Source organism: Cnephaeus nilssonii, assembly GCF_951640355.1.
Source record: "Cnephaeus nilssonii genome assembly, chromosome: 9".
NCBI classification, from domain to species: Eukaryota; Metazoa; Chordata; class Mammalia; order Chiroptera; family Vespertilionidae; genus Cnephaeus; species Cnephaeus nilssonii.
In genome coordinates this window covers 22,580,884-22,593,213 of record NC_137080.1, presented here as the reverse complement: position 1 = coordinate 22,593,213, position 12,330 = coordinate 22,580,884, and the positions used below count along the sequence as shown (strand labels likewise).

At 37.6% G+C, this 12,330-nt stretch overlaps 2 protein-coding genes across 3 annotated transcripts in view; one reads left to right on the top strand and one right to left on the bottom strand.

Annotated features, from left to right (window-relative positions):
• SLC2A12 (solute carrier family 2 member 12) overlaps positions 1–8,359 on the top strand; it is a 50,210-nt gene extending 41,851 nt beyond the window's left edge. The window contains 2 exon segments of the mRNA XM_079781494.1: positions 4,462–4,561; positions 4,567–8,359. Coding sequence (XP_079637620.1) covers positions 4,462–4,561; positions 4,567–4,650 — 184 coding nt within the window. The 3' untranslated portion in view covers positions 4,651–8,359.
• Positions 8,360–8,542: 183 nt separating this feature from the next.
• LOC307105635 (TATA box-binding protein-like 1) overlaps positions 8,543–12,330 on the bottom strand; it is a 28,182-nt gene continuing 24,394 nt past the window's right edge. Inside the window, exons 5-7 of one of the 2 annotated variants that reach the window (XM_079781496.1) lie at positions 11,250–11,353; positions 11,067–11,161; positions 8,543–9,104 (exon numbers count right to left, since the gene is read on the bottom strand). In XM_079781496.1, the coding sequence (XP_079637622.1) occupies positions 9,025–9,104; positions 11,067–11,161; positions 11,250–11,353 (279 nt within the window). In that variant the 3' untranslated portion in view covers positions 8,543–9,024. The remainder of the gene's footprint in view (positions 9,105–11,066; positions 11,162–11,249; positions 11,354–12,330) is intronic. The other variant, XM_079781495.1, reaches the window with a different exon arrangement.

Below are 12,330 nucleotides of genomic sequence, written 5' to 3'. Positions count from 1 at the left end.
GAGTTACCTGGGCAAAGGGATTGCGTGGAAGTCAGAGGAGGGGTCACACACACAGAGGCCAGTCCACTTACCAGTGGGGGATGAAGAGGGCAGGTTCTGAGCTGGGGATCGAGAGGTGAGCCCAGAGCACAGGGCACAGAGAAGTCAGGAAGGATCTTGATTCATCTTGGTCAAGAATTTGGATTTTATCCTGAAAGTAGCGGGGCATCCTAAAAGCAGCAGGACAGGGGGAGGGTAAGTGGATTTTTGAAGAAGCACTCTGGCAAAATCCGGGAGATGGAAAGGGGAGATGCCAGATGAGGGAGACCTTGGAGGAGTGTGTGGGAGGAATCAGACAGGAAACTGAGGCTGGTCTTGGTGCAGGGATAGAATCTACACAGCTCGGAGCTAGACTGGAAAAGACAGTTTAGGGAACAGAGAGCTCTCTAACTTAAGAGAACTAACCTGGTATACACTGGGACATTCACTGAAGTCAGACCCAGAGCAGGAGAAAGGCAGGTGTGGGAGGCAGGGGTCTGGTGGCTGGTCAGGGACAACCCTCATCAGTTTGCGCAGGGTCTGAGGTGCCTATGGGACATGCAAGTGAAGGGGAAAGAAGGCCAGTGTTTACTGGGAGCTGGAGTTGAGGAGAAGTATCTACGTTGGAGAAATAGATTTGGTACTCAACACAGAGGTCCACAAGTAGGGGCAGATCCACATTTTGTGGAGCTTAATAAGCTTTTGAGGGCCCAGTTTTAGAAAAATATCACAAATTATAAATGCAAAATTATACACGACAATGTGCATCTTGGAAGGGCTGTGCGGGTGAGGGGTCCTGGGGCGTGTTTCATTGGCGTTATGGAAAACCACCTTGTATATGCACTTTTGAGCTACCCATGTACTAGCTGGGGGAGCAAAATCCCTTAAAATATAAAGGTTTGTTCAAGTTCTTATGAGCAGTAATAACTAAAAAATTGAGCCAGGGAGAAAGTGGTAATGAATTCATCAAAGGAAGCTACCCTATTATCATTCCTTTTTTGCACTCTTTCTTATAAAGTGCAACTTGAAGGCCAAATGTCCCGGATGAGCTAAGGTTAAGAAACTTTTAGATCTGCTTTTCACAGGGGGCTCAGAATGAATCAAACTGCAGACCGAATGGAAATTTGAAGGCAAAACTTAAGAGAGGCCCATCTTTCCTTCTAGCGGATCTCCAGAATAAGACATTTCCTAAGAACATGTGATCCAAAACTGGACAAAACTATTGTCAGCATCTGGGGTGGGGAAGGAATCTGTCTAAATTAGTAAGACTGAATCAGGACACGTTTTTAAAAGAATCATATTTCTGTTACTTTTGAGTCATGCAATAACTCAAACTTAAAGCCAGACCCTCTCCAAGAAAGGTATAAGTTGCAAAGTAGGATAGAACCGAAAGCCAGGGTACTGTCGACCCCTAGGCAGACCACACAAGCACTGGGAGGTTGGTATTAAAGAACAAAACCACATAAGGGCTCTGGTGCAGAGAAGTATGAAAGATGAGGTGGTAAAATACAATCCTGCATGTTAAACTCATTTATAGCAGCAGGAGTCTGCTGGGGGGTATCCGTGTGGCGAAGCCCCGTACTGACGGCAGGCAAGAAACAAAGCTGCTTGCAGAAATCTTGGAGAATTCCTATTTATGCAACACTAGAGGCTGGGGCTTGTCTTAGCTTGACACAGCAGGTTGGCAAAGGCTTTGAAAATGAAAATGTAAGCAGCTTGAAGTGTGTAGATTGATCAAAGTATGTGTGAAATATGCATGTAGCAAGGTTCCCTAGAGGGAAATGTCAGAGACAGAAATAAAAATAAAAGACGTAATGGTACTGAAAAGTCATGGAACCAGCGAAGTAAATGTGGGGTGGCAGAAAGCCCAGGGACCTTGTGAGGACTGGGAAGCGGAAGTTAACCTGAAGACTGAGCAAGGACACTGCTGAGTTAAGGGGGTCTGTGAATTTAGGAGTTAAGGAAACAATGAATTAACTTTTGTCACCAGGGAAAGCGATAGTCCTGAAGTGCGTATCCCGGTGATTTGCTAAGGAGTGAGAAAGGAAACTAATATCAACTCCAAATCTGACACTACACATTGCCTAACATTTTCCTCTCTGGTGTTTGGAGTTGGGTTCTTTTACTTCTATTCCTACCAGCCTGAGAAAACAAATATTCTTCCAAAGTTGTTAAGTTTCTTATAAAATAAAGTGACTCAGCTGAGAGGTTGGGAAAGATTTCAGCAAAAATGTAATCTGAAAGGATTTTAGTTTGAACTTCTGCCTTGCAAGTTAGAAACTCAAAACGGGACATTTGCCACATGTGCTATTTCAGCTGTGACTTTCCTCCAGCTTAAGTGGAAACATATAGAGAAACTCAAGTACTTGCTTTGTAAATATTTTAGTTCTGAGGCCTATTTTTCACTTAAAAAAACATTTTTTAAAATTGATTTCAGAGCAAAAGGGAGAGGGAGACATAGAAACATCAATGATGAGAGTGAATCATTGATTGGTTGCCTCATGCACGCCCCCTACTGGGCATCAAGCCCAAAACCCGGGCATGTGCCCTGACCTGGAATCAAACTGTGACCTCCGGGTTCATAGGTCTATGCTCAACCACTGAGCCACACCAGCCAGGCTCTTTTTCACTTTTAATAATTAATTTTATGTGGCCATTTCTTCCTTTACTCATCCAAATTCATTTATTCAATAAATATTTATTGAGCATTATGTGTCAGGCATCATTCTAGGTGCTACAGTTACTAATCAGTGAGCAAAAATAGTGATTGGTGGCTACTTTTGATTTAGTGAGCTGAGAAATTATTCTGAGAGGTAACATTTAAAATAAAATTTAGGTGATAATAAAGAGCCAACAGAACAGTTAGTGCAAAGGATAAAGCAGAAACACTTAAACTGTTCCAGGAATTGAAAGAAATCCAGGAGGCTGCAACCTTTGAGATCCAGTTTAGAAATTCGATAGATACTGAGTGAGTTTGGGATTTATAATCTGAGTGATTTATAATCTGAGTGAGTTTGGATTCATTCTAAGCGTAAGGGGAAGCTACTAAAATATTTTAAGCAGAGGAATGACATGATCTAATTTACATTTTAAGGCTTACCACATGCTCCTCTGCAGTCGCACAGATGAACCTGGCTGAGAAAGCACACAAACATAGGCCTGGTCTCATTTAAAACCATGAACACTGACTTCAGGTGGCCTTCGATGCTGCCTGGCCATTACACACACATCCCTAGTCCATCACTGGCCTCTCTCCTAGGTGGCTGCTCAGTAACACCGCTCGGGAAACCTCCCCACCTCCTCTGCCCTCCTTACTCCCATTGAGGGCCTTGCTCCTGACTTCATTAAGAAAAAAGACACACTCAGAAAGGAACTTCTATAACCTTCCCCATCAACCCTCACATTTATATCCAATACACCACCATCCCTCCCGGCTCGGTCTCTCAGCTCCATCATTCCTATGTAAGGTCAAAACACTTCGCTCCCTTTCTCTTCTCCAGGACATTCACCAACAGTTCTCCCTGCTCACCCCTGCATCATCCATATTTTACCTCTTCATTAGTATAAAAAACCTGGTATGGTTTTCCCCATCTTTAAAAAAAAAAAAGGTCTTTCATGTACTCATCAATGCTCCAGCCATACTGGCCTTTCTGCAGGTACAATACTTTACTTGCAATTCTTGGTTCCCTCCCTAACTTGATTCCAGTTTCTGATCCAATGTTCCCTCTTTAGAGATGCCAGAAGCATATGCCACCCCCCCCCCCCCAAAAAAAAAAGTCATTCCTTTCCCCCTTTCCTCATTGGCATTTTCAGTACTTGAAATTACATGCTTAGGTGCTATCTCCTCTACTAAAATGTAGCTTCTTGAAAACAGGAGTCTTTTTCTTCTCTATCCAAAGCCCCTACCCTAGTACCAGGCACATTGCAGTCACTTGATAAACTGGATAAATCCCAGAAAAAGCTATTTGAAAGGGGAGAGAGGTTCAAAGGTAGACTTCTCTTTTTTAATAAATGTAACATACTAGAGCATATTTTCACGCTGAGCGGGATAATCCTGTAGAAAAGAATTTAATGCAGGAGGGAACAATGAAAAATAGGATTATGTAGATATATATTTAAAGGCATATTGGCTGAGTTTAAGAAATGGAAAAGAATGAGAGGATCTGGGATGTACCTCCATTAGTCCTATGCAACTCTCTCCTTGGAGTCCTTCTCTGCACATCATATAGGAATGCCTCGTGCCTGAGAAGACCCCACACCAACGTTCTGTGGTATACTCAATTCTATGATACATCAAGGCTCTGCAATAAAAAAACTTTTTTTTTTTTTTGCATAGCTAAAACATTAAAGCCCAGGGAGATTTAAAAAAGAATAGCTTGCGCTTTTTTTTCAAGTACTATAAACTAAGAATGACATTTTCATTAGTGCCTCTTTCTCTTTCAGGAACTATGTGAAAAACAACATTTGTTTTATGAGTCATCACCAAGAGGAATTGGCGCCAAAACAAGTCCAAAAAAGAAAACATCAAGAGCAGCTCTTGGAGTGTAAAAGCTGTGTGGTGGGGGACAACCAAGGTGGTTTGGTCCAGAGACCTACTGGCCTCAAAACCTTATAAACGTTGATACAGTATAAGAACACTTAGTACAGAGTCTTCATACCAATACGTGTTGACCAATGCCATGCTTTGTCTTTAGTGTCATGAAGTTAATTTATAAAAACAACCTTTAATCTCCACCCACAACAGGTCAATGAGGTAGAAGGCCTCAAGACTCTGTTACTCTGAGCAGGATACCAGGTAAAAAAAATGCTGGTTGGTTGTACACTTTGCACCTTTTCACAGAGTAGCTTTGACAGACTGAACTAGGGATGCGATCACCTTTGCCTTCAGGTGTGTATGCATAGAGGCCAGTTGCGGTTTTATCATTCAGACACATACGTGGTCTAAACACAAGCTTGTGGTTTTTTGCCTACTAAGACACTACTTGCACTGGGTCTTGTGTAAAAAAGAATCAGAACACAGTGTGGACAATTGCACATATGTTCTACATTAGGAGAGGGTGCTGGCTAGGATTTTAGTGATAAATCCTAATTACAGTTTAACAGGTTACAAACATTATGCATCTTATTTTATGAATTGTGAACTACAATGTAAATGCCAAGTACCTTACACTTTTGTGAATTTCATATTAGCATTATAAAACAATGCGAAAAACAATTCTTCAATAGCTGAGAAAAATAAGCATGTTCTCATCCATTTAAAAAAGATGAATAGAAAGGACAATATGAAATCCTGGGACCATATTTATTTAGAAGTAGCTATTAGTAAAACATTAGGAGTCAGGCCATTAGATTATTTATCCCAATCTCTAAGCAATTACATTGGACTTTTCAAGCCAAGTTTATAAAATTCTCTTTGTAAGGCATTCACGATAACTTAATAGCGATCCGGTTTCCTGTAATTATTTGTACTCCTCAGGATTATCACTACCTCAGGTTATGGCACACAGGCTATAACAAATGCTGACTTTCAGATGATTAGTCATAATAAATGACATTCAGACATCAGGACAATTCCCTATGTTCTTCTCTATGCTGAAACAGAGATCACCAACTGTCCCAGAAACTTGGGTTTTCACCCACACAATGAGTTGCTCTCTTGTGCATTTCTCCAGTTGACTTTTAAAACTTGGTGAAGCATTTTACCAATAGAATTTAGATATGATAGAAAATCTACTACAGTAAAGAATCTCAAACCACTAAGTAGTAATCCATTACATTACTAATATTGTAAGTTGTGGAAGACACTAAAAAAACTTAATGAGCAACCTAACTTGAAAATGAATACAAAAATATGATTAATCTGAAGAAAAGAGAATCCTAAGAGTCAAAAACAAGGACCCTTTTTATTTAGCCTGGAATTTTCCTCCTGGCACGTAACAAACTATCCCAAGTTTGATATAAGGGTATATGATACTACATTTCCTTGTAACAAAGTGGAAGACTAACTGTTGTAAGAAATAGTAAAACTAGCCCGGCTGGCATTGCTCAATGGTTGAGCATCAACCTATGAACCAGGAGGTCACGGTTCGATTCCCAATGTTGGGCATGCAGGAGGCAGCCAATCAATGATTCTCTCTCATCATTGATGTTTCTCTCTCCTTCCCTCTTCCTTCTTATCTAAAATCAATTTAAAAAATTTTTTTTAAAGTATTAAAAACATAGTAAAACTATACTATATTATCAGAGACTCAGGAGAATGTCTAACAATCCTGGTTCTGAAACGTACTCTCTCGATTAAAACTGGCAGGGGAAGTTATAAGGAAATATTTGAGATAAATGACATTCAGACTTCAGGACAATTCCCTATGAAGACACTACTTGCACTGGGTCTTGTGTAACATTTCATATGCAAGTTAGAGCATGCATTGGTGTGGTTTTTTCCGCCCTTTATTTGTTTTGAAGAGAAAGTGTGTTCTGTAGAGGATCAATTTAAGAAATTTATTATGAATCTTCAATGGAATTATATTGAGATTTAAAAAAATCAAGATAGGTAATCAGTATAAATTTTTGTGCTTTGCCAAGCATCAAAGAATATAAGATATTTAACAAAATTGTTACGTTTTCTTTGAAATTCAAATGCTATATATACTTTAGCTATCTTGGTTTAGCCATTCTTTGTTAACGGGCAGAAAATTGTTTATCAACCTATTTATTATGTTCATTATTAGTGATTTCAACTTCAGTATCTTAAAATGCTTTGTAATATTTTTCTTTTCTATTGAGTCTATAACTAAACAAATCTATCTTCAATCTAATTTTCACCCAATACACCGCCAATCAGAGCTTTTGATTTTCAAAAATAAAAGGGGAAATACTTCTAATTTGTATGTATATAGTCACAGTTTTTATTTATAAAAACATTCACAGCACTTGTGAAAAGCCAGCAAAAGACACCAACTGGCTCCTTTCTCACCAGCTTTGCTAAATTCCGCGGGTCGTCCAGGCCAGCCAGCCAGGTGCTGCTCCTGCAGCCTGAAACCAGACCTGGCCAGACTGTCTTTCCTCCTCTTTGCCGAGAAAGCATTTTGATGAGCTGCTTACTGATCTACTAGTTTTTAAGTCACTCGAATACTGAAAATGGCATGACATCTGGTTACGTACCCTGGCCATATAATCATGTTTTTTCCCCCTTTCCATATTCCTTTTTTGGGAACACAGCAAACCAAGGTCACTTATTAATTACTATTCAAAATAAATGGAAATCTCGAATTTTAAAAGTCTTCACAGAACCTGTAACTTTTTCATTGAATTTTATTCTCTATTTTATGAGGTTATCTATCCTACTGGAACTTTAAATGAAGCAAATAAACACAAATGTAAAAGAAAGGACAAGAGAAGACTGAAAATCACAATTAAGTTTTTCACAAGAAAGAAAATACAAAAGTTAGCCTTTGCCCCTGCTTATGAGGGAGTGAGAGGCAGGGCAGGGGAAGATATAGAGAAGAAGATAAAAACGAAATAATATGTATTGTTCAGTGCAGTGCTTAAACTAAGTTTTCAAGATTTTATAATACGGTAAGGAAAATGTACCAGAATATAGAAGTTAAGATGATGCAATTTTTCACAAAGGTTTCAAACATTTTTGAAATTCAGGTTTTAGAGGAAGACTGTGCTGGAATATTGTCTCTATGGAGAAGCTGATTTGATTCTGGACTAGGTCTCATTTCTAGATAAAATCACTGTTTATACTAAACTCCTAAACACACAGGGCAGAGCACAACGGCAGCCTGATCCTGCATTACCATTCCCGGGCTCGTGGCCGAGCCAGACAGCCACTGTTTCACAAAGGCTATTTATTACTTTAAGAGTAGCCATCCCATATACTCAGCCACTCTTTAACTCCTTTACATAAGACACAGCAAGGGAAAGACAGATCTTGCAAAACGGCTTTCAAGTTCAAATTGAACTAGATTATAATGATACCGTGGCACAGAGGCAACTAGTGGAACTTCTTATTAAAACAGTACAATATATCACCATGTGACAAGACAGTATAGCCTTGAGTACCAACCTAAGATTATTACTTTCCTACAACTAGAGTTGAGTCTTTCCAGGATATAAAGGTACATATGAGGTACAACCCATCATAGCTTCTTTCTTATATCCATCTTGTAAGTAAGAGGTTTCTCTTTTTAAAACTATAATTCTGTAACTTTTAAAAGATATTTAACATTTTCTATCATATTAAATTAGCAACATAAAACATTACGCTTAATCTATAAAGTTCTATTCTGGTTCCCTAGAATTTATATACATGTTTTTATTTCTAATCTGAAAAAAAAAATCCCTATTTGATATTTGGTAACAGAGAATTAAAAGATACTTTATATATATATATATATATATATATATATTTACAAAACATACTTCAAAAAGAAGCCAACACACTTTAGCAAAAGTCTAAGCTTGCAAAGATTAAAAAAAAAAAAGAATTATGAATTACAATTTTTATTCATAGAAAATGGGGAATAAAAGTTATATAATGGATATGAAGAGAGACCTTTTCCAAACTTTTATTTGTGCATATTCAATTGAAAAAGATAACTTTTACAGGTTCTTTGGTGCCCATATTCAGCATACAAAAATGTAAAAGACTATTCACAAATAAAACACATTAGCTCAAACTGGAAAAAAACAACAAAACAACTTAAGGTAGTGCACACTGTGACAGCTCTGCTTATGGGGACATGAGAATTACTGCGAAAATAAATAGAATGTCCTTCTGTAAAAGCAGCAATGTCATGTCTTGTAAACTTCCTTTTTATATTACAGCAAAGTTTGAAATAAAATCCAAAGGGACTGGAGCTTTTTACACTGTAGCCGTGAATGAATAAAAGAGTCTATTTTCTCAATTACTGTTGGTCCAGTTTCCTTTTGTTTTGAGTCCAATGTGCAGCAGGTTTTAAAAGGTGCTCAGTTAGGGATTCTAACCAATTAAGTGATGAATTATAAAATCTCTTTCCTGCTTTCAAACACAAATGGGTAAATCTGTTCCACGGCAGTAGCGACAGCCTTTACATTGGGCCCTGAAACAAACACAATGGAGGAAGGGATGAGAAGAGGCACAGAGAGCACTAGAAAAAGCTCAATTCTCACAATTAAAAATACCCAAGTAGTTTGGGGGTCACTGTTTTAAATAATCTACTAATTTAAATAATCTCTGTTTGAAGTATCTTAAAAAACATACATAATTATATAGACAGTCATAATAAAAACGAAGAGAATAAAAATGTTCCCTGGACAAGGAAAGGAAATCTGAAACAAAAATGATGTTACACATCTTGTTTTAGGGCACCAGTGTGAAAAGAGCGTATATAAAAAACCTACACACAAACTATCACTGAGGAGAATAGGAAGTGCTTCAATAGGATTATTAAAGGGAGAACGGGCAAATGGGCCCGGAAAACCATTATCCTTTCGGAGCCTGCAGTCTGGCTTTCTGTTAGGCTACAACTGAAGCTCGCAGGAGTCGGAAGCCCAGCAGAGTAAAACAAAGCTGCTTCCCAAGTGCTGGGACGCGGAGGCTGTTCTAAGCCACCTGGTCCAAAACGCCCACAGCCTACTCAGGCAATAGAACACAAAAAAAGCACAAAGGAATGAGGTGACGCTGGGAATAACTTTTTAAAAATGTAATCATCCATTTAAATAGCTCAAAAGAAACATGAAAGTGGATAATAAAAAATATTTTATAACATTTTGAATAAAAATGGCTTCACTAACTATACTTACCACCTTTGAAGTATCCTAAAAAACATACATATGGACCTGCTGTAGACTCTGATGATCTGAACACATCTTACATTGGTCCACTCCTTCCTGACTCAGTTTACCCCTACACATAGTACAGTGCTTTGCCCGTGGGAACCACTGAGTATGTGTTCACGGAATTTATAGAATTTCATAAAATATTATAGATGTAAATAGATAATGCATCCTAATTAACCAGGTCAGTTGTCTTCAGTTTGTTACTGTGTTGTTTAAGTATCTATTAACTCAATAAAAGACAGATTTTACATATGCATCATTTATTCTATACTTAGTAGAGACTTATCTGTAGACTTTGGGGCCCCTCAGAAGTCTGGGTTCTGAAGTACAGAAATGACAATGGAAAGAAGGGAACAAAGAGACATGTTCCTTACCACTCCACTTTTAATTCAGGCACAGCCCTGGCAATAAGCTTGAAAAGTTTCAGAAGTAGGTGTGAAAACCCATGGGATGAGTCAAAACTAAAACTTATTTATTGAGTGTTTAAAGGTGTTAATCATTTTTATTCTCCTTTAAGGATTGAGGGAATAAAAAGAAAAACTCAAGGACACTAAAGAAATCTCCCTTAACACAAATGTGCCAAAAATTGGGTCTGATTCCCAAGTAATGTCTCTGTACAATTTATAACCACAGTACCTTTACAAATCATCCTGCAGAGTTCATGCTACCCTTTGACACCTAGGCCTAGTGTTTAGAAACCACCCCTTCCAAATAGTTGACTCAAAAGATATGTAACAAATAGGTACCAATTATATTTAAATCCTTGCTTATGTAAAACCTTTATAAAGTTCATAAAATTGGATTCTCTTACGTATTTTAAATGGAAGATATTATAAGTTTAAAAGTAATATTATGAAAAAACATACTAGAGTATTTTTAATAGCTCGAAACTGGAAACTATCCAAATGCTGTGGACAGTATATGTATACACTGGACACTGCACAGCAATGAGAATGAATGATCTATCACTACACGGAGGATGAATCACACTGGGATAATAATGAGTGAAAGAAGACAGAAGCAAAGTACTATGTTATGATTTTAAAACAGTACATGAAAGCAGGTAAAACTAACCTATCATGTTAAAGTCAGGAGACTGGTTCCCCTTAAAGGGCAAAAGTGACTAAAGGGGACAAATTAGACATTCTTTCTATTTTGGTATGGGCACCTCTTATTTCATTCAATACAGAATTGACAAGTTTGGTTTCAATATCATAAAATACCTGTTACTGTGATACTTCCTGTTGAAAAAATCTGTAATGTAGCTCGTAGAGATTTTATCCGATAGCACACAGCAGGATGAAGTTCAGGTTCATAACTACACAAAGAAAGCCACAATATAAGTATTTATAGCCTGACAAGAAATTTCAAATTTGGTAAGTTACTTTGATTTCTCAAAGACTTACCTGGCATGAGGTCTATTGTTCTTTGTGAATTCTGGCAAACGGATTTCAAATGGCATGTTACACACTGCTAAAACATTAACAACCTTAAAATCTGTAAATATTACCTTTAGGAGAGAAATAAAACTCAGTGAATTATTTTGAAACAAAATATCTGCTCATCAGAGAAATCCTTAACAATTAAGTTTCAACCTTTAAAAAGCAAATAAAATAAAACAAATATCTTAAGCATGGACCCAGTATTTTAAGTTATCAGTGATTCATTAAATGCTGTAATTAAAGAAAACCAACTCAAAAACTTTATTAAGAAAATAAAGCCTGAGATATTTGCATGATTGACTTTCATGTTTAGTTTAATATTTTTTATATTTGAAATGGGATATTCAGTCTACTGGGATAGGACAGCAAATAGAAGAAAAAAATGAAGGCACAGTCCTCTTCTCAAGAGTTTAAATGGAAAAGTTGTTACGTTAAAACTCAACGAATAGTTGAGTATACTAGTACACTAAACTCCAAAGATCAGACTTTTTCTTATATGCAGTAAGGTAAAATGATCTTTCTGTATGCTTAAATGTTTGTTTTCTTTAGGGGGGCAGAGTGAGGGATAAAGGGATAAAATTGTGCTTTTAATTTACTGGGATGTCTCAACATTTCTAATTTTATGCTAAGATAAGAAACTCTAAGGCTAAAAATAATGTCCTCTAAAGTTAATAACTTCAGCAACTCCCTGACTGGTTTTATCTTATCTTTTCAAATGTTCCTAGTAAAACCACAATTCTGGATAAATAACCATCCTCCAATTCAGTACCTGCACAAGATAGCTGCAGAAAGCCATAAAATTGTGCAAAGTGGCCCCAGCATTTTTTGTCTCTATACCACCTCTCTTCAAGCACCAGAACTCCCACAGGCACCAGCTCGTCAGTGCTTTCCTCACCTTCTACCTCAGAGAAGACTGAAGTCATCAGAGGGAAACTCAACTTCCCATCACTTCCCATCCAAATTCAAAAGAGCCGAGGCTCATCTCTTTAGGGACTCGTCTTTATCTTTCATTTACTCATTATCTGCGAGTGACTTAGCAAGTGCA